At 39.7% G+C, this 25648-nt stretch overlaps 1 protein-coding gene across 1 annotated transcript; it reads left to right on the plus strand.

Annotated features, from left to right (window-relative positions):
* On the plus strand, positions 1-25395 carry CDR2 (cerebellar degeneration related protein 2). The gene is made up of 5 exons (XM_063428875.1): positions 1-184; positions 10168-10280; positions 21973-22121; positions 22661-22825; positions 24517-25395. Exons 1-5 carry the CDS (start codon positions 106-108, stop codon positions 25355-25357), a joined length of 1347 nt encoding a protein of 448 aa, XP_063284945.1. The 5' UTR covers positions 1-105; the 3' UTR covers positions 25358-25395.
* The last annotated feature ends 253 nt before the right edge of the window (positions 25396-25648 follow it).

The following is a 25648-nucleotide window of genomic DNA, read 5'->3' on the forward strand; positions in this document are numbered from 1 at the left end:
GCGATTAGAGAGCCGCTTGAGCTGTCAGCGGGAGTAGCCGCCGCCTGCAGCACACGGGAGGCTGAGGAAAGCTCGGGGACCGCACCGCAGGACCAGGCTGCCAGCATGCTGACCGACAGCAACGTGGAGGAGTTCGACATCAAGGAGGATGAGCCCTGGTACGACCACCAGGACCTGCAGCAAGGTGGGCAATTAAAGGGACAGGGTCCACATGGGCTGCATCATACTCCTTCATTACCCTGTGACATGGGGGGCTAATGGGAGTGGGTCCCTTTATTACCAGCCCATTCAGCCATATTATGATATAAAATTTATATATCTCCTGTGTTATTGAAATCTGTATAACTGGGGCTGGGATACCTGATATGGAAACACAGGCACTCTATTTAATGAGTCATATCCCTTTAAACCATTTAAATTACATTTTTGGCCAATCAGTATGATGGCAATTTGGCATTCTATTACTTTTTAAAATGAATGTATAATTTTTAGTTTTACTAGAGGGTTTGTGTGTGTGTGTGTTAGTGTGTTAATAGATTAAGCTAGATCTTGAGGATGTGTGTGTGTGTGTATATATATATATATATATATATATATATATATATATATTTTTTTTTTTTTTTTTAATTGGATTATTTTATTTTTTAGTATTTTTATACTTGGCAGTGGTGTGTGTTGTGTTTTTTCTTTACATTATAAATCTGTGTAGGCGCCCATGTTGTGGATACATGATCTCTGTTTAAATGGCTATCATCCTAAAGCAGGGATGACTCTCCCTCTTACCCCAGATGTTGATAGCCTACAATTCTCTCAATTCTTAGAATGCAATACATGGCCATAGAATCTTAAGAGTTGTAGGAGAAACATGCATGTCCTAAGATTTCTATTTTTTATATTTTGTTTTTAAACCGTTTGAATCTGAAGAGAGTAGGAGGTTATGATGGAATCCTTGCCTTTAGCCCATTACTGAGATAAGTAGAATTACTGTCTGTCACATCAGGAATTCATCATATTCTCACACAAACAGGCTACTGAGTTTGTGTTGAGCTCACTTGTGATTTTATTAACCCTTTTGGTAGCCAGGGTTGCACAGATCGAGTAGCCCAGCAGTGGATCTTTTAATATTATGTATGGGTTTCTCTTATAGGAATATCAAACACCTCATTAAATTATTTCACTTACAGTTTGTGTCATGGTTACAATGTGGACTTCTTCAGAAGCTCTTGCATCTGTCAATCACTTTATTTTTTTTGTTCTCTTTAAGTTTTGCTTCTTAATGTGCTCTTTGATGTGCTATTTAAATGGCAGTGGATTAAGGGCAGATGAACCATCAACCTGTCTTACAACTCCCATTACCATCATGCATCCTGCGCTGCCCTTGAGAGAAAAAAATACAAGCCATAGAAGGGAGGCTCCCATAGTGTACCTTTTGTGAGCACTACTTACTTAAAATTGTGCTGTTATAGAACTATTACTTGTTAAAATCCGCGCTACCAACTGCTTTTATTCTATCGTTGAAATACTAAACACAAAGCTCCCTTTGAAGAAGAAAACAAACCCAGCGGTAACTGTTAAGCAATCCTGACTGAAGTTCTTTGTGCATTCGTTTCACAGTAACGGATGTGGTGCGTTGATGCAAGTTCTTCTGTTCCAGATGTCTTGCATTGTCTCAGAAAGTCTCATTCAGTAGTAAATATACAAAGGGGAAAAAATGACGATCTTATAGATTGTAAGCTCACCTTTTTCAGTCATGTCTTTCTTTAAATTGCATGTAAACGAATGGTAAAACTTTAAGGGTTATTCATCAAATTGTAGGGCATTTTCAATTCCCTATAATTTGATGTTAAGTAAATTATCTAATTTAACTCTGTGTGTGTGTGTTTATGTATATATATTATAATAAAAAAAATACCAAAATAAAGTCAGCAAATGTAAAATGGGATGGGGGCGGGGGATGCAATTAAAAAAAATAATTGAAAATATGTGAATGACATAAGGTGTTGGTGACTGAAGTCAAAGGATCAAAATATTTTTTTTCAAATCATTTACTGCATAGCTAGCACATAGTAGACATCGGATAATCCCACAATTTCATGTATGGTTTGCTGTACACGGATAACTAAAAAATTAAAAATATATATATTTCATTTGTTCACCCTTTACAGAGAATTTGAGGCAAAAGAATGTTTTTGACACTATGCTATTTTCTTATCTTATTTCAAACCGTGCAATGATTGCATAGAAGAGATGTCGAATTTTTGTTACATACAAAAGCACCCTGCTTATGGGAATTTGTAAGGGCCTTAATGTCAACAAAGGGATTATACTTCTTCAGCATTCTTAACATACCATCAGGAAACAATATTTCCATGTGGGTATTATGCCCACTTAGAGTAATTAACATCTGTACAATACAAAGCAAAGTCAAATACACTGCTACTGCTGCCTGTATTCAATGCTTGACGTGCTCTCGTACTCTGACCTCTCCATCACTCCATTCTCCCCTGGCTGATATAATGCAGCCATACAATATGACCTACACAAGTTGCTGTACAGTATGGTAGAATGGAAGAGAGGGGGCTGCCGTATGTAGTGGGGGGGTGGGGGGGGTTTATGTACTAAATACTTTACAATGGAAAAACAAAACAGGACACGTGTAAAGGTGTTATTTTGCTGGGGACATTAACCCCTTAAGGTCACATGACATGTGTGACATGTCATGATTCCCTTTTATTCCAGAAGTTTGGTCCTCAAGGGGTTAAAAGAGGTGCAATATTGTGACTATAAGAAAGCACCTTTATGTAGGTCAGGCCACTCCTAGATATCTTCTAGAAGTGGTTATGTTGCCTGCAATCCCCAAACTCTGGCTCACAGTTCAGTCAGTGTTAAACCATTTTCCAATCTAATATTTTTGGGGGGAGGGAGAGGTTATTTTTTTGTGGATTTTTTTTTTTTTTTTACATGAACTAAAAAATCTATACCTTTTTGTTCAGCTGGAACAACATATTGTTTTTTTTTTTATTTTACCTCTTCATTTAAATTAATTTCCTGTGCATCACAAGTAAATTTCAGTCTTTGATGTCCTATGCATACCAAGTAGAAAGTCATGCTTAGTATGAATGGCCAAATTTCTCTAAAAGTAGTAGAAAGGGGGGGGGGGGGGGGGGGGGGGGGAATGGATTTATTCAAAAACTAAGGCTTTACCCAGCCAGAAATTCAGTTTCTTCATAGCCTTCCATGGCCTACTGCTGCTCTAAAGGGAGTGTCCCTTTAATCCTGTCTAGAAGGTCGAGGTGGCATATCTCACACTTGCCTGAGAAAGTGTTAATAAAATAGATCATACACTTCTAAACGCTCAACGTAAAAATCTAATCTTTTTCTTTCCTGTGATTAAATCAATAAGGACACTTTGACCATGTGAGAACAGACTTGGCAGACCCAGGAGTATAGAGAGAATCCAGGTATTAAGTGTCTTTATCTGCACCTGCAATCTAGTAAGGGCTCTTTGTACTAGATAGAATAAATTATGCAATTTCCATTTTCGTCCGCTCTATCTCATGTTGGACTCTAAAACGGACTTGCTTCCACGCTGTTCACTTGGCAAGAACAAGAGCTGGGAAGGTTAAGGTCTAGTTATTCATAAATAAGTGTTTTGAACTACGCTACTCTCTGCACTGGCCTGTCTCTGTCTCTCTAATATAGAATATTGTAAAGATTCTATATAATATGGGAAAGTGTGGAATAAAAGCTGTGTAGGAGACCTCAGAACTAACTTCTACCTGGAGATGGGGAAGGTGGTTCCTTTAATATCATTAAAGGATCTTTCCAAAATAAACTAATTAAGCCATTAATACTAGCCTTCTGTTGTTTTCCATGTCTATGCCCTGGTGAATGCAGTAGAAGATGAGCCTCATACATTTACAATTATTTATATAGCACCAGCATATTATGCAGCGCCGTACAATAGGCAAACAAGACAAACATTAGATTCTGACAGCACGTGTATGACATACTAGAACAGTAGGTGAAGTTGACTCTGCCCAAATGAGCTTACAGTTGGCCAAGTACTAGGCCACGACCACCCATGCGTGTAAAATGGCGTACATGGAGCGTTTGGCTCTTGCTCATCGGGCGTAGCATGTGGCTTCTGCGAGCCATAATTACAGGACGAAAAGGAAATTTTACTTTGTGGTTTAATTCTTTGAGCTTGAGATCTCTAGTCGTTCTGTAATGGTCACCTTGGCGGTAACATTAATGTCTGTCTCTCTATCTCTCTGTCATACTTTCATACTGATTACTGCAAATTGTGTGGCACCTGAGAACGTATCTGCGTCATTGTTGTCTAGTATTCACCAATCCATTAATACACTTGTACATGCATTTTTTGCATGTATGGGAGCCCAAAACATTATTTGCATAAAATACCAGGCAGTGCCTAAACAACATGTGTTTGATGAAAAATTGAGGGGGTGACTATTTAGAAATTGTAAATTTACAGTTTGCTTTGTCTTTTGTCTGAGGTTACACAGTCCCAAATTCACAAGGTACCCTTCCTCTTTCATATCTTCAAGCATCTCTGTGACAGTTTGCATACACTGTTCCCAGAATTGTCCCTCTGTCTTATCTATCCTGTACAGTGCACTCGCAGGGATATAATAATGTGAATGTAATCCCTCCATCCCCCAGCCCTTCTTCCTTTTTGTTGTAAGATGTCCTTTTTTTCCATTGTTGCCTGTCTTTGAATGGTCTCTCTATGTCCTATCCAGGCAGCTGTTCTGGTAACAGATATTTAGTCATTGAGATTTCTTTAGTTCTCACTTCCCTGAGGAAAGCGTAGTAATAGTGCTGGAATGAGCGATCCGTTTGGAATGTATACTACATTTTTCTGAAGACCCTTTAAAACATTTTAGGTCACTACGCATGCAGTCTGCAGAATATGGCAAGTGTGTGTTTATTTTTAGTCACGCATTGTCAGCAGAATGTGCAAAAAAAGGCATGAAAATACTGTGAATTATTTTACAGTAGTATAAATCATTGCAAGCAAAAAACCTATGGCCTAATCCTTGCACCCTAAAGGGCATCCCCCCCCCCCGCCCTTAAATTTAAATTCTTAAAAAATATTTGGGAATTGTTTAACCCCTCTTTTAACAGGAAAAAAAGATCAGTTTAAGCTTATACTTAAACCAAGCACCTGTTTGAGACTGTAAGGTACAGTGTCCTCTAATGCCATGCTAAGACTGTCCTGGTATCCTCAAGGACATTATCACACTGCTTCCTATAATTGGAGAAAGGGGGTTATTCACTAAATGGTGAATTATCAACAGCGACTTAGAAACTATGGAGCATAATAGCATGAACAAATGCCCTGTGTCTGTTTTTGTTTCCATCTTGTGTTTTTTGGCCAAAAATTAAAAAAAAAAAAAAAAAACATCCCCAGGTGATGTCCTGACATTTTCCACTTTAGTGAACCATAATATCAATCTTATGTCTACAGTAAAGGTAGTTTGATGTGTGAAATTGCATTCCAACAGTTAATACATAAATGCCTGTAGTAGGTGTTACCGGATCTGGAAATAAATCATTGAGTAAGGCTGACCATTTTTCTTATATATATGACAATTAAACATGTCTTTACATTTAAATGACATTTATTGGCTTTGTATACGCAGACTTGTCTGACCACTCCTTTCATACAGCTTTCATCTTCTGCCTACATCATCTCTTTATTACCCGGCACATTCCACCTACCGTCAGAATTCTAAGTAACGCCTTGTACCAAATGTAAAACCTCACTCCTCCCAGCACTGGCGGGGTTAATCCAGTTTTAAATAATAATTCCCATGCAGTGTTAATTCCTGAAGGAATTATCCAGTTTGAAAAAGAAACCCAGTCAGAATTTCCAGGAATTCAAATTTAAAGGACCACTCTAGGCACCCAGACCACTTCAGCTTAATGAAGTGGTCTGGGTGCCAGGTCCAGCTAGGGTTAACCCATTTTTTTTATAAACATAGCAGTTTCAGAGAAACTGCTATGTTTATCAATTGGTTAAGCCTTCCCCCTAATCCTCTAGTGGCTGTCTCACTGACAGCCGCTAGAGGCGCTTGTGTGATTCGTACTGTGAAAATCACAGTGAGAGCACGCAAGCGTCCATAGGAAAGCATTGTAAATGCTTTCCTATGCGACCGGCTGAATGCGCGCACAGCTCTTGCTGCTGGTGCGCATTCAGCCGACGGGGCGGAACGGAGGCAGAGAGGAGGAGGAGAGCTCCCCGCCCAGCGCTGGAAAAAGGTACGTTTTACCCCTTTTCCCCTTTCCAGAGCCGGGCGGGAGGGGGACCCTGAGGGTGGGGACACCCTCAGGGCACTCTAGTGCCAGGAAAACGAGTATGGTTTCCTGGCACTAGAGTGGTCCTTTAACCCCTTAAGGACCAAACTTCTGGAATAAAAGGGAATCATGACATGTCACACATGTCATGTGTCCTTAAGGGGTTAAATCCAAAATAGCCATGCTGAAAACACAATTGATTTGGAGATTTTTTTTTTCTTTCTAAATTTGGCTATATGGGCCTAAATTGTGGAATTAAATTGTCTCTTTAGTAAATGGCACCCACAGGATTATTCACTATACTAAACTCATGCCAAAATGGCCAAACTGTGACTGTCGCTTAGTTGGAGAATTTTTCCAGATTAGCTATTTTTACCTCAGTTTTGCCAATCCGATATTTCGCCAACTTTCATAGTTTAGTGAATAACCCAGTTTGGAATTATCCCAGCCTGTTTTTGGTTTCAAAGTGACTTGAGACTCTTGCCTCTGGCTAATATTGCTGCGAGGTTTAATACAGGAAAACATCCCTTCTCTGCGCCATACCTTCATGCGGCTTATTAAACACCAAACTATAGTAAATTGGAAAACAGAATGTCAATATGTTGACTAGCATTTTCATGCTTTGTCTTGGGGGATTTTGTAATTCAGTTTTCAATGTGTTACAGTTCGGTGTTTAGTAAATAAGCCCCTATGCGTTTCTCAGTAAAGCGCAGACTGTGGAGTGTTGTGTGACCTATGAGTACACTCCCTTTCTGCTTAATATTGCAGGTTCCGGGCTCTCTGACTGGTGGAATTCAAACCGTGCACAATCCTCTGTGTTTTGAACTGATCTAACCAATGCTACTGTACATGCAACTGGTGTTTGATTTCAAGTGAGATGACGCCTGTTTCAGCTGAGGGTAAAGCTGAAACATAAGGTCACAGACAGGTTATTTTTGAAATACCGTAATTTACTTCTACCGGGTTACTCACTTAATTGAGCATTAAATAGAATTTCAAGTATAAGATCGAAGTTGGCAATCGGGAAACAGCTGAATTATATTTTATTTTTTATTTAATCTATTCTGCCCTTCAATTTATAATTTACTTTGAGTTCTCACTTTAGTGAATACCCCTGTTAATTGTACCCCCTTGCCCCCTTTCCCTTTTATGGTTTATCAATTATTTAAATGATATTGTCCAATGCAAAATCGGAACCATTTATCTTTGCTGTAAAGCCATGCAGTCGTTCTATCACCGATGACGATATATACAGGTAAAAACTGTCCGTCTGACTCCGAAATGGTAAAGAGAAAATACTTAAAATGAAGGTCCAAATGGCAGGGTTATAAAATTGTGTGTTCAATGCTGACTTTGTTTCCAGTTAGCCATTTTGTGAACAAACTGCTTGGAGATGAGCGCCGTTCTGCCTTTGTTCCTTACATTGTACACATTTTTTACTTGCATATTATTGTAAGTTTCAACTGCATTTTTAATAACTTGAAACACACTTCCTGGCTGAGTGTGTTGGGAGTTGTGGTCTGAACATCAAAACAACCCTTTCCTGCCCACATATGTGTGTGTGTTGTTCACTTAGGGATTGGCTTGAGAAATGTTGTTTAGGCAGGTTCTGGGCTCTGTGATTGGTGGAATAAGTTTGCTGTAATTTGATTTTTGAACTGATATAATCAGTGCTTGTGTACACGAAACTGCTGTTTGGTCGAAACTTGAGATTAGTCAGGTTGCTTCTTTGAGATAAAAATACATATTTAATAGTGTTTTTTTTTTTGTTTTTTTTTTTAATTTATTTTTTCCTTCTCTCTTATTCTATGAGCAAAGCTGTCTCTAAACTTATAAGACTGGTTCATATTTACATCCACTGTAAGTAACACTGGAATTTAGACAGACCTTTCATCAGTTTGTGACCGTTTTAATAGTTTGTTGTTTTTTTTTTTCTCTTTTTGCTAATTCACCAATTGCTGGGTGCACTTGGCACAAAACAAATTACATCAAATGCCCCAAGCCTTGCGTTTTCAAAGATCATGCTACCCAGTACAGGCATCTTTCTGACTATCGTATACATGTACAAGCCAGGAACCATGGAAATTAAGTTAAACTCCATTAGATCCTTTCCTAATTGCATTAGATATTTGATCAAATTCAAATGTACATTTCACCTGTAACTTATTTTTATATTGGGACATGCACAAATGGCTTATAATTTTAAGCAATCAAATCATAACAACGTTTTAAAGGAACACTCCAAACACCTAAATAACTTTAGCATTTTACAAAGTGCATATTTCAATAGAAATCGCACTTTTATAAATTACCTGGTTACACCCTCTGGCTGTTAAATCGAGCTGTTCCTGTAACTTCCTGGTTTGGTTATCTCAGTGGAGCAAAACTAAAGAAGCAGCAATTGCTCAGAGCACCTGCTTTGCAAAGACTTTACCTTGAGCTGCATTGGGAAGTCTATGATTGGACAGCCACAGAAAGCCCGGGCGGGGTTCGAACTAGATGGCTCTTTACTTTAGACCAGGAATAGGAAACCTTCGGCACTCCAGATGTTGTTCACTACATCCCCCATAATGCTCTTACACCCAAAATGCTGGCAAAGCATCATGGGAGGTGTAGTCCAAAACATCTTGAGTGCCGAAGGTTGCCTATACCTGCTTTGGACAGTAGATCTGCAGTTTTTGCAAGTGGTTTTTAGGTATACCCCCAATAAAAAAAATTAAGAGAAGGAAAATGCACAATTAAATGCATGCATATTTTTGTTGGGAGTAAATCTACTAAATAATGATTTTTATTTATTTTTATTGGGCAATGTAAAGTCATACACCCAATTCTGGGCCATAAAAAGATCAGGGTTTTTTACCCTATGTCAGAAGCAGGGGTTTTTGTGTTATACTCCCAAGCCACACATCTGTACACACCTTTGTACAAGAATTCAGACCTTATTTTGGGTTACTTGGTTAGATGACAAAATAAGTGCAGAACACACTGTAGCATTCATACGGATTGGTCAGATTGAGGCTTTAAATATACTTGGCAGATAATTATTTAAATTTTTTGCTTTTTCAGTGCAAACAATCCTAGTATTGATTGCGTGCTGTGTGTAGGTTATTTTGCTGGTGGGGAGCAGTATGGTAAAAATGTATATTCGTAAATACAATGAGATTGTATTAAAAAGACTTTGTCACCTACCCGAAATCCCCTATCTCCCGAAAAAAACATGAATATTTGATAAAGTTAGAAGACTATGTTGAAATTTCACTGAAATTCCAACCCAGTTAAAGGATATGACAAAGATGAGATGACTCTTGATAAAGCCTGACAAAAGGCTGAGCTAATACTGTCAAGCCCTCAGCTGATACTAGTGACTGCTGGGGGTGAAAAGACTTTCTATGGAGGGTCTTGCAGGATCCTTCATAGATATTAGCGTTGTACTTTCGCACATGAGGAAGAGTACAGCGCTGATTAGTTATTTAAGTGTCCATGGTCCAATATAAGGCCCTGATTTGATGTAAACATTTTTAAAAAAAAAAAAAAACAAACAGTGGGGGGAGGGTTTCTTTTCTTTATCAGATTGTTTGACCCCAAATATATGATTTTGGCATTCTCAGACTCTCTTGTCAACAAAACCACTACAGCTCATTTTAGTGGTTATGGTACAATGTGTCCCTGTTAATTATAATTATTATTTTATTATTTGTATAGCGCCTGCAAATTCCGTAGCGCTGTACAATGCAGGAATTATAGTTGTAGAACAGCTGCTTTAATTTTAATCACCTGTTTAATCAGGTCCCTTGCCTGCATGTTGCTTTTATCTGATTTTATTTTTATTTATTTATTATCTAGATCTGCAGCTGGCAGCTGAGTTGGGGAAGACGCTTCTGGATCGCAACACAGAACTGGAGGAGTCTCTGCAGCAGATGTACTGCACGAACCAAGAACAGATCCAGGAGATCGAAGTATGTCACTGGGGATTCAATGCAGCAAATGTAGACATTTCTAGAGTTGACCCGGCCTCTTTAAACAAGCACCAGTACTGTGACATGGAAATATTTGATCATAAATGTACTTACACTATAGTCACCAGAACAACTACAGCTAATTGTATTTATTCTGGTGAGTAGAATCATTCCCTTCAATTTTTTATTTCTTTTTGCAGTAAACACTGTTTTCAGAGAAAATGCAATGTTTACATTACAGCCTAGTGATAACTTCACTGGTCACTCCTCAGATAACTACTGGAGATGCTTGCTGGGGAAGTGCTGCACAGTGCAGCACTGCCATTCAGTGTCTCCGCCCTCTACATGTTGACACTGAACATTCCTCATAGAAATACGCTGATTCAATGGATCTCTATGAGAAGATGCTGATTGGCCAGGACTGGGTTTGACTTGTGCTGGCTCTGCCCCTAATCTGCCTCCTTGACAGTCTCTGCCAATTCTATGGGAAAGCATTGTGATTGGCTCACAGAATCACTTTTGATGATGTCAGCCAAGCAGGCAGATGAGGGGCAGAGTTGAATACAAATAAGATTTTACTATATTTAGCAGAGGCGCGCAGGCTGGTGGTGGTTTTAACACTAGAGGGTCAGGAATACACATTTGTGACACTGAAGGCACCCAGTCCACTTTAGCTCATTGAAGTGGTCTGGGGGCAAACTCCCATCACCCTTAACCCTAGAGTTGTAATTATTGCAGTTTTTATAAACGGCAATAATTACCTTCTTGGGTTGACTCCTCCTCTAGTGGCTGTCTACCAGAAAGCCACTAGAGGGACTTCTGGGCTTGAAGGTGACTTTTGCATGAGGACTTCCAGCGTCACTTTCCTGTGGGAAAATTCTAATGTGAGCACAGCCATTGCTGTGCATGCGCATTAGGCCTTCCCGCCAACGGAAGTCTGTGGGGGAGGAGCGTGGGCGGAGCTGAGCCAGCGCCGAGGGACATCGGCACTGGACCCAGGTAAGTGACAGAAGGAGTTATTAACCCCTTCTTCACCACAGGGGTGGGTCTTGACAAAGGGGGAAGCTATAGTGCCAGAAAACAAGTTTGTTTTCCTGGCACTATAATTTCCTTTTAAGATGGGACAAGTAGGACATTTATTTTTAATTTTTTAAATTCAAAGTTTAGATTCTGCTGTATCTTTAGGTAATATGCTGAAGACTTTGTCCGGTCAGCTTAGCCTTTTGTCCTCCTGAGGTTGATAAAATGAATGCCATTTATTAAGGTAATAAGATGCCTAAACCAGGATGGTCTTGAAAGCCTTAGAAAGATATATTTCCTGTCATTGATATTTCTTGTCAGTAATCTGTAAGCAGTAAATCCCTCAATATATTGACCAAGCACATGTACACATATGTATAATGGTCCACTCCAGGATGGAAATGACTTTTTTAATTTTTTTATTTTAACGTTCTGGAGCAGTGTGGGCCTCTGCCCAGTCCAGAGAGAGGCTACTCTAATCGAGAGCCTCTCATTCTGGTCTAAAGAGTCTGACCTTATCCTGCACAGCAGAAGATTGTGGGTTATGTTAATCAGTCTCCTCTGATGAATGGAATTAAAGGGACGTGCTTATAGCCGCAGCAAGTCTTGCAAATCTCTGCCTTTTATAACTGGGTGATGGGAGACAAGGGCAGGGAACCTCTCTGCACAATTACATGGGGAATCAGGATACATTTTATGTTACTTGGAAAAACCTTAATTATTACTTAATTACTTCCCTTTTACATGCGGGGAAAATGCCAGCAACACTTATTTTGTGACATGGGCATGTGGACCCCCTCCCTCTCCTAATCACAGATCTTAGAAAATTGGCTGGTATGTTTAAGTAACATGTATGCCGAAGAGCTTGACAACAAAAACACGTGTCATGTGTGTCAGACATGGGCACAGTTGACACAATAGACTTTTAGACTGTGATACAAATCGCAAGCAAGTACTTTGACAATGCAGGTTGTTGTCAACCGTATACCAATATATAAGTAATATTGATTAGCACTGTCAGTTCCAGGTCACAAATCAGAGGCGATAGTACAAGCAGGAACTTGTAGTAGATGGTAAGCTTAAATGCCCCAAGACTCCCCATTAGCTGTAGATACCTTGAGATCAGGTTATAGGGGGGGATTATCTGACATGTGTCTATTTAACAGTTCTTATATAGTGCTCTTATCCAGATCATTCTACAAAATATTACCAATTGATAATCATAAGTATTCTTACTGACAGGGGGATGTTTAGATATACCGGGCACTAAAGGAATAGAGATAGATTCATAAACTTTCACCTCTTTAGGGGTTATTCCAACTTGTTATAGTTGAGTAATGTTATCATTGTATAGGCTGTACTTTGCTCTTTAATATCTTGTTAGAGAATGATTATGGCGGTAACATTGCTTTACTGTTGCACTGATATTAGGTGGACTATTATCCACTTATTCAGACTGTAATCTCAGTCAGCAAGGTGTTATTACTAAATATAGTTACTTTCCTGTATACCAGACAGACTTGGTTCATTTGTTGCCTCTTTTGTGCCCTGTCATTTCTGAACGTGTGCGTTTTGTCAGTGCCTCAAAAGCTGTAATGTGAAACAGAAGTGTTCTGTTTCACTTTTTTTAGCACTCTAAATTTGGTTAAAACATTTTTTTTATTTACTTTTTACCCCAAATAGCAGCATTTAGGCCAAGAAAAACTGACTCTTTTTAGATCATTTTTGGAACAATTTAATGAATATGAATAGATTAGAGATCAAAACTAAAAGGCATGTTTCAAATCCCAATATGTGAACTGGAACAATGTCAGCTATGCTTTCAGTACAGCTCTACTGGCCTTAAATTTGTAATTCACTTAGAATTCTCACCTTTTGTAAATAACACCTTTAGTATTTTACTGCAGTTCTGTTAATTTCACGATTGTATTAAAAGTAAGTGTATTTCTATGGGTATGTTAACACACTCTTTACATTCTGTTACTTGGGTAATCTGGTCCGGTGATTTCTACGGTGATACAAGCCACCGGTGCACACTTATGAATATTAAAGTGATATGAATAGCCGGCACATGTCTGCATTATAACCCCAGATAAAAGCATTGCAGTGTGCTCCTTATTAGATCGGAAATGTGTCAACTGTGCCCATCAGGGAGTCTTCTATAAATAGGGCTTCCTGGATTTCTCTGGCCCATTAAAAGACTTTAATCTGAACCAGGTCATATTAAACTCCTCCAGGTTAATCCATACTTTAGAACAAATCTATCTCCTTGTACAAAGCCAGGGACATATATCATTCTATGAAGTGATAAAGCAGCTGTCGTATTCATTGATTTTAGTAAAGCAATGCTGCAGGAATCCTTTAATAAGGCTGTTTACTGGAGGCTGCCTGGCGGGGCCATTAATATGACGTAATCTCATTTAGGTTATTCTGTTTCCTGTAACACAGAGGCCGTGCCTAGTTCTGGCATATAAGATTTGTTATTTAAAGGCAAAGCAGAATTTGGCTGTATATTAGCGTGAACATTCAGGTAGGTATAGATGAATTCCATAGACCAGAGCTTGACAAATTTGTTTGGAATCTAGGAGCCAGCTAGAAAAGTTAGGAGCCAGAGAAATCAACGCCAAAAATAAAATTCTTAAAGGGACACTATAGTCCCCAGAACCACTACAGCTTAATGCAGTTGTTCTGAAGTCTATATCCTGTCCCTGAACACTTTTCAATGTAAACATTGACTTTTCAGACAAAAGGCAGTGTTTACATTGCTTCCTGGTAACACCTCTAGCGACAGTCACTCAGATGACCTCCTAGGTGCTTCATGGGTCAGTGCTTCACAGTGTGCAGCACCTACGTTAATGTTCCCTACAGAGATGCATTGATTCAATGCACCTCTATGAGAAGTTAAATTGGAGCAGTGGCATTTTGCCGTGCATGTGCAAAAGCCTTCCAATGCTTTCCTATGGGGCAACATTGGATTGGCTGAGAATGTCAAGATTGGTAATCTCAGCCATGGAGGTGGGGCCCGCCGCAGCTTCATCAGCATGGCGTGGGGGAAAAAAGGTGAGTAAAAACACTCACAGACATGCACACTTACACATACAGACACACACACTCACAGACATACAGACACAAACACACTCACAAGTAATTACTTTTTTTAAATCCACCTAGGCTCCTTACTTCTGGAGAGCTGTAGTGGATAGGTATTCCCTGTGGTCCAGTGTGGCTGCTGTCATCTCCCTACTCAGCTCCCTCTCGCGCACTGTTTAGTGAGCCTGGGGCTGGAGTGACGTCATTACTCGGCTCCCGGCATCACAACAAGCCACGTGAGGGAGCAGATCAGTGAGATTACAGCTCGCTCGCCGCGGCATTAAGGGGGGGGGGGGGGGGAGAGAGACAAGTTTCATATGTCAGCATTTGGATCCCCTCCAGTCCTCCAAATACCCCACCCTCTTCCAGCTGCCATCTTGGCGCCTCACCCCTCCCAAACTGGTGCATTTTCTGTGGGTTATTTATCAAAATGTTCTGCTCTAAATAGTGATCTAAGGTACTAAAAATAGGACAGTCACCACGGAAACCAATGGAACCTGCAGACACATTGCATTGGTAACTCCTTCCATTTTATTTATTCATCTATCTTTTTCCCCACCGCCTTTTATAACAGAACACGTCGCTAAATTACCGTATTTTTCCATATGATGTGTTTTTTTTTCTAATTTTTTTTATCTAAAATTAGAGGTCATCTTATACACGTAATGTTACTGCAGGGGTTAAAAAAACACATGTGCGCAGGGCCTTAGAAAAGATGGCATCTGCCGTGTTTCAGTGCGCCATGGCCCACACATATACCTGGCCTCCATCCCGCCGATCCACTTCTGAATGTTGTGGCAAGGAGGAAGAGGTCCTTATGCCACACCATAAAAGGAGCAGCCATATTAAGGTTTGCTCCACTTTCGGTAGGTCTTGCTTTCTGATTTATATTTATTTATGGGGGAGGGAATAGCGTTTAGGGAGCAGAGGGAATACTACTGTGATGACCCCGCATGCCCTGTATTGTGGGAGCTGTAGTCTCCCAGCATGCACTCACACCGCCTGCTGTATTGTGGGAGCTGTAGTCTCCCAGCATAGAGCCATTAACTTCACAGAATACTGTAGCACAGGGGAGGCATGAGAATCAGAAGTGTGTTGTTCTCCTCAGAAGTCACCTCTAAAATATCAAAGTTGTTCTATTTGATGCTTAAAATACTTATTTATTCACTTTGGGCTCAAAAAATAGGGGTCGTCTTATACACAAAAAAATACGGTAAATCCCATGTGCTCAGAAACCTCCATCTTGGCTTACTGGGAGTTACGTGACTAGTTATTCTGCTTCTCCCCTCCAAAGTAAGAAGGTGTGCACTATGTCCTCACCCTATCATCTTCTATGACCGCACCCATTCTCTGCATTTTATCCCCTATGACTGTTCTTTTTGTCTTTTTCTTACTCTTGCACCCAGCTCTGTCGAAGCTCACTTTTTTGCGTTATCCGAGCTTGCAGCATGGCAGCCAGGCTTTAGGTGTTGGAATATTCTCAGTTTTTGTCAAACAACTTGAAAATGGTTTCACACAAACCAGGAGTACAAACCAGTGCAATGATCTACTCCTTTAAACGAATATATGTGTAAACAAAAAAAATATATACTATTATTCATGAAACAGATTGGATCTTCATGTAATAAAAAAAAAAAAACTGGGATAATAAAATAGACATTTTCATTTAATTTTTTTTTTAAACTCTCTAAAATCTTATTAGTTAACAAAAGAAAAATCACCATACCCTTTTATTTTTAAATTCCTTAATTCAAAGGTTCACGTTAATCTGTATAGCTGTTGTTTCCCATGTATCCTTTCAATGAGAGTCTACAAATACATTTTACAACAGGTATGTCCGGTTCAGTCCTAACAGATGCATTGTAGTATTCTTCCTTTCTGTGATTCCCAATCAGCTGTACATAACCTGCAAATAACCTGTAAACAAGCATAGTGAGAATTTAAAGTGAAGGTATAAAGAATAGCCAAATTGCAAGAATTATGTAAGTCATATGTGACTTTACTTCAGCTGCTCTTGCCTTAAATTTGAAAATAACTTTGAATTCTCAAATAACACTGAAATATTCTGTCACAGAAAATGCAGTGTTTACATTACAGCCTGGGGATACTTCCACTGGCCACTCCTCAGATGGCTGCTAGAGGTGCTTCCTGGGGCAGTGCTGCACACTGCATTGATTTAATGGAGATCTTTGAGAAGATGCTGATTGGCCAGGGCTGTGTTTGTCAAGAAAGCAGATCATAGACAGAGCCAGCACAAGTCAGTCTCAGCTAATCACTTCCGATGATGTCCGGCAGATCAGAGGCAGCAACTGCAGACTTGAATAAAAGTAAGGTTTTACTATATTTAGGGAGGCATAAGGGGAGGTAGGGTGACCCTATAGTGTTCTCTTAAGTTAAACAATTTCCAGACTGTGGAAGGACATTCCTGTACTGATTTTCAAGCACCATAACTACCTCTTCTTCTTGTGGCATAGGCAAGGATGCCACTGTCTTATGCATTTTGTCCATCAGAGTGGAAGAAATAGGCACATATTGCTGCTGCTATACAGCCACTCAGCGTGTGTTATATCACAAGTACTTGCATAGCATACGAGTCTTAAAGGTACAGTCTAGTCACTAAACGCTGTGTGTGTGTGCATATGTACACTAATCAGACACAACATTTAAACCACCAATAGATTAATTGAATAACCATGATTGTATTGTCACAATGACACCTGTCAAGGGGTGGGATATATTGGACAACAAGTGAACAGTTTTTGAATTTCATATGTTGGAAGCAGGAAAAATGGGTAAGTGAAACGATCTGAGTGACTTTGACAAGTCCCAAATGTGATGACAAGATGATTCGTTCAGAGCATTTCCTAAACAGCAAGTCTTCTGGGTTGTATGCAGTGGTTAGTACCTACCAAAGGTGGTGCAAGGAAGGACAACCAGTGTCAGGGTCATGGGTGTCCAAGGCTCATTGATGCACATGTGGAGCGAAGGTTAGCCCGTCTGGTTCGATCACACAGAAGAGCTACTGTAGCTCAAATTGCTTACCATGATGGCAAGGTCTCTGAACACACCGTGCATTGATGTTTGCTGTGTATGGGACGGCGTAGCTGTAGACCGGTCAGTGCTCATGGTGACCCCTCTCCACTGCCGAAAGAGCTTTTACTGGGGACAAATTTCAGTTGGGCTAAACTGACATTTCCAGTTGAGAAGAATAATGGTACTCTCCAAAAGCATGGTTTTATTTCAGCTAGCTGCTTTCATGGGTTTATCCAAGAAATATATATATATTTTTTTAATGAAGTCAACTCTTGGAAATTCAATTAGAAAAGCGTTCGAGCACTCTGATTGGACGATTACTCTTTTGTTTTGGGTTTGTATATCTTTTCTATATCTTATTACTTGGTCTGGTTGTTTAAATGAACACTATAGGGTCAGGAACACAAACATGTATTCCTGACCCTATAGGGAGGCCCCTCATGCCTCCCTAAATCTTACTCGTATTCAAGTCTGCAGCTGCTTACTTTGTCACTGTTTCCTTTGACCTGCCTGCTGACATCAGCAGAAGTGGTAGTCTGATCCAGTCACAGTGCTTCTCCATAGGATTGGCTGAGACTGACAAAGAGGCAGATCAGGGGCAGAGCCAGCATGATCCAAACACAGCCCTGGCCAATCAGCATCTCCTCATAGAGATGAATTGAATCAATGAATCTCTATGAGGAAGGTTCAGTGTCTGCATACAGAGGGTGGAGACACTGAATGTTTGGATGCATTTTAGGCAGCCATGACCCAGGAAGGATCTCTAACAGCCATCTGAGGAGTGGCCAGTGAAGTTATTTTCTCTGAAAAGACAGTGTTTACAGGAAAAAGCCTGAAGGTAATGATTCTACTCACCAGAACAAATTCAATAAGCTGTAGTTGTTCTGGTGACTATAGTGTCCCTTTAAGCAACGTGTATGTCTTTCTCATATCCTTTTGTGAGCTAGCCGGTCCACATGCATGAGGCACTGGGAATAGCTTCAGTCATGGAAAAAAATATGAATGTAGCAATTTGACAAGTTTTAATAAAAGCCGCTCTGAGACTTTAGTCATTTTGCTAAGTCATTTGATTAAGATATTTTATTATGCATTTAACTAGGCAGGAGTTTATGGGTGAAGCCTTTCACACCTGTTACCTGAATCTGATAATATCAGACTGTAAGGAGCACGTTTTGTGTGTGTAACTAGGACTTTGTTCAATCATCTGTATTTAGTTTTTGGTAACTTTATCCCTATTTATTTGTGGGTTTTGTTTTTTTACCTGCTTCTCATTTCTGAATAGCCATTTGGGATTTGCACACTAATCATAGTAATGTTTCCCCCAATTTAATTTTATGGGGAAATTACTGGCTGTAATTGACCCCATTTATATATATTAAGTTCTTTATGTGAAATTCTAGCCTGTATTTGTACGTTAAGCAAATGAACACTGCATATATTTGAAATGGAACCAATTATCACGTGAAGGAAAGAGGGAGAGAGAAAAAAAAAAATGGAAATAATGCATTAAAGTAGCTTCCCATATTATTAACATGCAAGTATTTCAAATATGTACGCAAATCAACTAATAGAAAAAAAAATATATAGATACTCACATCTGAAATTGCTGCATCTGCAAAACATGTGTTGCTACATTTCCCATGATGCTCAGGGAGCTTTTAAACTTTCTGAGTTTATTGCGAATTAGTTCATAAGTATACAGTGCCATGGTTACACAAAACTGAGGTGCTATGTCAACCAAAGTGGCAGATGGAGATTACAACCAGGGCCGGACTGGGAATTAAAAGCAGCCCTGGAAAAAAAATATTTACCAGCCCCATAATGCGTTGCGCCAGCACAGTGTGCAGATACAGAGTTAGAAAAGATAACTTAAAATTAAAAAGTATTACTCCATGTGGAAAAAAAGCACATATAAGCTTAAAAAAAACAAGAGTGCAGATTTATTCTAAGCAGACGTGCCTTTGCATGTAATCCATGTTTCAGTCCAACTACCATGACATATTAAGGGAAGCTTGGTAATGGGACTGAAATGGTGACTGTATGTAGGGCACAACTGTGAAAAACTGACGTTCTCTTGTTTATTTTGAAGTCATGTGGGTGCACTCTTCACTTTCAATATGTTATTTTGCTGGAGTATGCACCTAGCAACAAGACTGGGCCAATATCTGCTCATTACATATGGTACATATTAATGACATTTCTCTGTGTATTATGCATATATAAATGTACATTAATATGTGTAAATATTAAAGGCATATTTATATATATATATATATATATATATATATCTCTTTCTCTCTCTCTCTCTCTTGTGTCTCTTTCTCTCTCTCTCGTGTCTCTCTCTTTCTTTCTCTCTCTCTCTTGTGTCTCTTTCTCTCTCTGTGTCTCTTTCTCTCTCTGTGTCTTTCTCTCTCTGTGTCTTTCTCTCTCTGTGTCTTTCTCTCTCTGTGTCTTTCTCTCTCTGTGTCTTTCTCTCTCTGTGTCTTTCTCTCTCTGTGTCTTTCTCTCTCTGTGTCTTTCTCTCTCTGTGTCTTTCTCTCTCTCTGTGTCTTTCTCTCTCTCTGTGTCTTTCTCTCTCTCTGTGTCTTTCTCTCTCTCTGTGTCTTTCTCTCTCTCTGTGTCTTTCTCTCTCTCTGTGTCTTTCTCTCTCTCTCTGTGTCTTTCTCTCTCTCTGTGTCTTTCTCTCTCTCTGTGTCTTTCTCTCTCTCTGTGTCTTTCTCTCTCTCTGTGTCTTTCTCTCTCTCTCTCTCTGTGTGTCTCTCTCTCTCTCTCTCTCTGTGTGTCTCTCTGTCTCTCTCTCTCTCTCTCTCTGTCTCTCTCTCTCTCTCTCTCTGTCTCTCTCTCTGTGTCTCTCTCTCTCTGTGTCTCTCTCTCTCTCTGTGTCTCTTTCTCTTTCTGTGTCTCTTTCTCACCTTTCTGTGTCTCTTACTCACCTTTCTGTGTCTCTTACTCACCTTTCTGTGTCTCTTACTCACCTTTCTGTGTCTCTTTCTTTCTCTCTTTCTGCCCTTTCTCCTACCTCCGCCACCCCCACCCCCCCCCCCCCATTTACCCGAGAGGAGTCAGGGGGGCCGGCTGTGTTCCACGCTGGAGCTGCCGGGCTGCAGCCTCGCCGGTCCGGCGGCACTCTTAATGCTGAGGACTGAAGGAGGAGGGAGCATGTCTCTCTACCATGCTCCCTCGCGGTTCCCACAATTCACAGCAGCTGCTGCTGTGAATTGTGGGAACCGCGAGGGAGCATGGTAGAGAGACATGCTCCCTCCTCCTTCAGTCCTCGGCATTAAGAGTGCTGGCGAGGCTGCAGCCCGTCTGCTCCAGCGGCCCCCTCTAAGTGTGCCACCGGACCGGCCACCCGGTGGCACATACCTGCACAGCCCCCAGATGCCGCGGCCCACCGGGAAATTTCCCGGTATCCCGGTGGGCCAGTCCGGCCCTGATTACAATCCAGTTTGTTTTGATTAACATTGGGGTGAAACATCTTCTTGTGAATGAATTGGATCTCTTGAACTCCAGAAAGGTTAAGCACAGACATTTTTCTGTTGATGGTTGCCCTAACAAAATGATTTTTTTAAAGGGAACAGTCAACTCTCTGGAATTTACACAGTTGAATACAATATTGAGATTTCTGAAAACATATATATATATATAAGATCTGTGAATTTCCACCTTGTATTTTATTTTTCACATCTCACAAATAGTAACATTGAATCCTTGACATACATTACATAACGTCACTCGTAACCATTTTAGTATTTATAACTGCAGAGCCAAAAACCTTTATTAACCATCACAGCTCTCTAAAGGTTGGAACATATTGGGCCTGACTTGTATCCTAAATGCACTGTTATTGGTGCCAGGAGAACACTGCGTACCTCTTTATAAACAGCCGTAAGGTTTTCCATGATTCCATAAGGGAGTGTACCAACTGAGATTTAAATGTCACTATTCAGTCTGGATGAAAGTTTAAAGGGGCACTAAACTTTAACCGGAATGTCGCATCTACTCTATATAGAATTTTATTTGATGTAAACGTTACAGGCCAGGAACAATGTTTTTTTCCAATAGTCATTTTGTTTTACAAAGATCTGGAAAGTGGAAGAGCGAATGACAAATTGTTTTTATTGGTTGTACAAAACGCTTAGATCTTCCTGGCTCCCGTGTCACACTCTTTGTGTCCGTTAGTTATAATTGAGCAGTTCTCTCCTTATCCTTCCAAAATATTGTTTGGTATTTGCATGCATTCCAATGATTCTAAACAGTGGGTTACATCTGGGGTTAGCTGAGGTAGCAGTTGACACTTACAGTGCTTTCACATGACAATGAGAGTTAAGTATAATGAGCAAATTTGGGATGAGAATCTAGAAGACAAGTATTGACCATTGAAACCAATGTATACCTGCTGACTGCACCACTTGAATGACTCTTAATTATTCCATTTCCTCCGGATGACTCCTACATTACCCAATGGTGGCATCTGTATGCAGGCATTGTCGTTGTTGGGGCATATTTTCAAGTTGTTTATAGTACAATGATTTATTTATTTACTTAGTACCTTACGAAGCAAGTGGACCTCTTGCGACGGATGAATGAGCAGCATGCGAAGGTGTACGAGCAACTTGATGTCACTGCCAAAGAAATGGAAGAAGCCAACCAGAAGCTGGTTCTAGAAAGCAGAACATCCCAGCAAAAAATATCTAGGTAAAATATCCAAAGGTTTACTTGTTTTGTTTTTTTTTCCACATGCTGCCTGTGTTCTGTCCTGCAAATTTCTACAGGTTGTAGAATGCATATTGAATCACGTGAATGTGAACTTCGCCATCAGCTCTTGAATTATTATGCAGGATATTCAATAATGTTGACTCTGGACTATCTTACTCTAGATGGTCAATTTACTGGGTCTTAGTAAAGCATATAATGACGAGTTCATGTAGGGGTGTACAAGCAGTACATTCTGCTGGAACCTCTTGACAATTCGATGCAATGACTCTTCCCTGACTATCTTTGTAGCCAATGGCAAGTTTCTATGGTGTAGTTATCCTAGTAAATCCTGCAGTGTGTTCACTACAGAACACACAGATTTGGAATATTTTTTGTAAGACAACTTAATCTGCCTTCAGACAGACCCAATGACAACTAGAGGGATAATGTTTATGTCTGTAACCTGTGAGTAAGGACTTGTATCTAATATGTTGTATGGTTTCAGAAAAGGAAGTAATCTCTGCTCTTTCCCTGTTCAGCTTGACAGAGACTATTGAAAATCTTCAAAGTAACATCGATGACCTCCAGAAGCAAGTAGAGGAGCTAAAGAAACCAGGATATGTGTGTCGTAGTCGTGATAAATTTGACCAATCAAGATCAACACAGAGTGTTTCCTGTCTGAAAGAACTGTACGACTTGCGCAAGTAAGCCCACTGCTAAACTGGTTACCAATGGAGTTATGGTAGACCATTCTAATTCTTATCTGTGGCTTAATGTTTCCTTGTATGAGTGAGCACTGTAGGAGAAAAGAGAAAAACAAAATAAAAATTATTATTTGCCAGAAAAAAACCTAAGAAATACTAAATATAATAGCCTCTGTCCACTTACTAAAGTGTTCTAGTAACTATTAGTTTTTGTATCAAAACAACTTTCAAATACAACACAAAATTACTCCATCGTGCGTTTATTTTGTTTAAATTAATATATATATATTTTTTAAATATATATATATATATATATATATATATATTTTTTTTTTTTTTAATAAAATTAACGTGGAATGTGGTTATAGCTGCAAATTTTTATCTTATGGAATTCTATAGTGCCAGGAACACAAACATGTATTCCTAACGATATAGTGTTAAAACAAACATTTAGTTCAGTGATTTGAAGTGGTCGTGGTGCCTGTAAGTGTGTGCAGCATTTTGCTGTGAAACGCTGTACATTCCCTCTGCTGCTGGAGGTGTAACTCCACCACTAGCAGTGGCACTGGGGTGTCATCAGCCAGCCTAGAGCTAGAGTAGAATATTCCTTTTCACAGAGTCTCGTTCATTGGCTAAGAGCGGTCAGCTGAGGGTGGGTAGGATCAGCATCTAGCTCTGCAGTTTCGCAGAAGCTATGGGCATGACACAGTCAGCCTTAAAAGGGACCAGGCACCAGACAGAGACCTAGGTAACAGGGCAAACAGTTGCAAAGCGGTTTACCCCATTATCGCAATACTGGGTCAGAGTACTAACTGCATCGTAACCACCACTGTAGTGGTTATGATGCTTTGAGTAACCCTTTAACGTAGTCTGGAGTTGCTGATTTTATTAACTTTATAAAATGATTTTGACATGCAGATAAATCATAAATGTTTTCTGTTCAGGAATAACAGAGTTAAAAAAAAAAAAAAAAAATGAAAATGCCTTATTAAATCATCACTAATCTATTGCTCATTAAAATGGATACAAAAATTAACAAGAATCAAAATTAAAGGCTGGTTTTACAGCAGTATAGCTAGAGTTATTAACTAAAGTGAGAATTGCTGGGAATTCAAATTTAAGGCCAAAACAGGCTTATTTGGCCTAAATTTTGAAATTCAATTTGAATTCTTGGCAATTCTTACTTTAGCGAATGAGACTGTTGGATTACATATAATTTGTGGATGTGCCTTAAATGTAAGGCTGCAGCAAAATTGGAACAAAAGCAGCCTAAGGTGTGCCCTCATCTCCATGCACGGCAAGTCTTCAAAGGGCCTATTTAATGTATGGTTAAAGTGCTTGTAAATGTAACGTGGGATGCTTTAAAAGAGAATAAGAGAGGGATTTAAAATTCCCCAATAAATGGAAGCGTATATAATATTTAGAGAACAAGGTAAAGATTAAAAAAGCAATAGATATTTAAAAAATAATAAAAAAAATTGTGTGTGTGTGTGTGTGTGGAAATTGATGTTGATGAGATTGGGTGTGAGTAGATCTGTCGATGTGTGCTATATATACACTAGCATTATGAGTGACTCTTTTTTTCATTTTACTTTTCTTGTAACTTTTGTTCATGTGTTAGGTTATTCTGAATGCTTAAGATGCCTTATAGTGCACAAGGGGTTCTAAGGATTTCTTGTACTTGTCTGCAGGTATTTTGTCTACGATCATGTTTTTGCAGAGAAGATCACCTCCTTACATTCCCAGCCTGGCCCCTTTGAAGAGGAAAATAATACTTTGAAGAAGACCTTAGCATTGCTGGAAACCCAGCTTGGTCTTGAACGCAAGAAAAGAGAAGATTTAGAGGCAGAATACCAACAAGTCATTAAAGAAAATTCTGAACTTGAGCAGATCCTCCTAGACCAGGATTCATGCCAAGCGCGGGCCATAGAACTCGAGGCTGAGGTGGCGGAAATGCGTCAGATTTGTCGGACAGACCGTATATTCGCAAATAACGTTGAAAAGTTAATACCAGAGTCCATCTACATCTCTTTCAAAGACACTAGTGACAAAGACTCTGATCAGGAGATGGCTGTAAAGCTCTTAGAAGTGGAAAAGAAGCCTCTCCGAAGAAGTAGCAGTGAGATGGTTCTACCCAGCGTTACGGCTGACCCCATCTTAAATGGCCACGAAGAGACGTGTATTAGACGGACCGAAGCTGTGAAACAGAGAGGTATTTCTTTGCTTAATGAAGTGGACTCCCAATACAGTGCTCTAAAAGTTAAATACGAGGAACTCCTTCAGAGGTGCCAGTTGGATGACAACGACCTGACGCAGAAGGCTATACAAACGACGAAGACACCTGAAAACATGTCCAATTCTCAAGAAGAGAGCCCTCTGTCTCATTCCCCTCAAGCCGGCAAATCCCCTGGGACACAGCCAGAATACAAGCTTCTCTTTCAGGAAATATTTAGCTGCATAAAGAAAACCAAAGAAGAGATTAACGAGCAAAGAACAAAATACAAATTTATTCCAAATTCCGCTAGTAGTTAGAATAATCTACATTCATGTTCTATTTTTTTTTTTTTTTTTTTTTTATTTCTTCAAGAGACATATTTTCCATTAGACTTTTTTCTTTTTTGGGGACTATCTATTCCAAGTAAAACTGTGAGAACTTGTTACATCTGTTTTGAGGCTACCTCAACCTCCTGTTTTATGTTAAGCCTGACCCATGACATAAGTGACTGTTATGGTCTCCCCTCTCTCTCTCCAAAAAAACTAAAAACTGTAAAGGCTAACAGTGGAAAGGGTTAAACATTGTTCACTACTTCTGCTAAGCTGACG

Source organism: Pelobates fuscus, chromosome 8, assembly GCF_036172605.1.
Source record: "Pelobates fuscus isolate aPelFus1 chromosome 8, aPelFus1.pri, whole genome shotgun sequence".
NCBI classification, from domain to species: Eukaryota; Metazoa; Chordata; class Amphibia; order Anura; family Pelobatidae; genus Pelobates; species Pelobates fuscus.

Bases quoted from the DNA above. Each gene is read 5' to 3' on its own strand.
- CDR2 (XM_063428875.1), top strand. From the start codon at position 106: ATGCTGACCGACAGCAACGTGGAGGAGTTCGACATCAAGGAGGATGAG. The intron at 185-10,167 runs GTGGGCAATTAA...TTTATTATCTAG, and splicing joins CCACCAGGACCTGCAGCAAG to ATCTGCAGCTGGCAGCTGAG. The intron at 10,281-21,972 runs GTATGTCACTGG...TTATTTACTTAG, and splicing joins AACAGATCCAGGAGATCGAA to TACCTTACGAAGCAAGTGGA.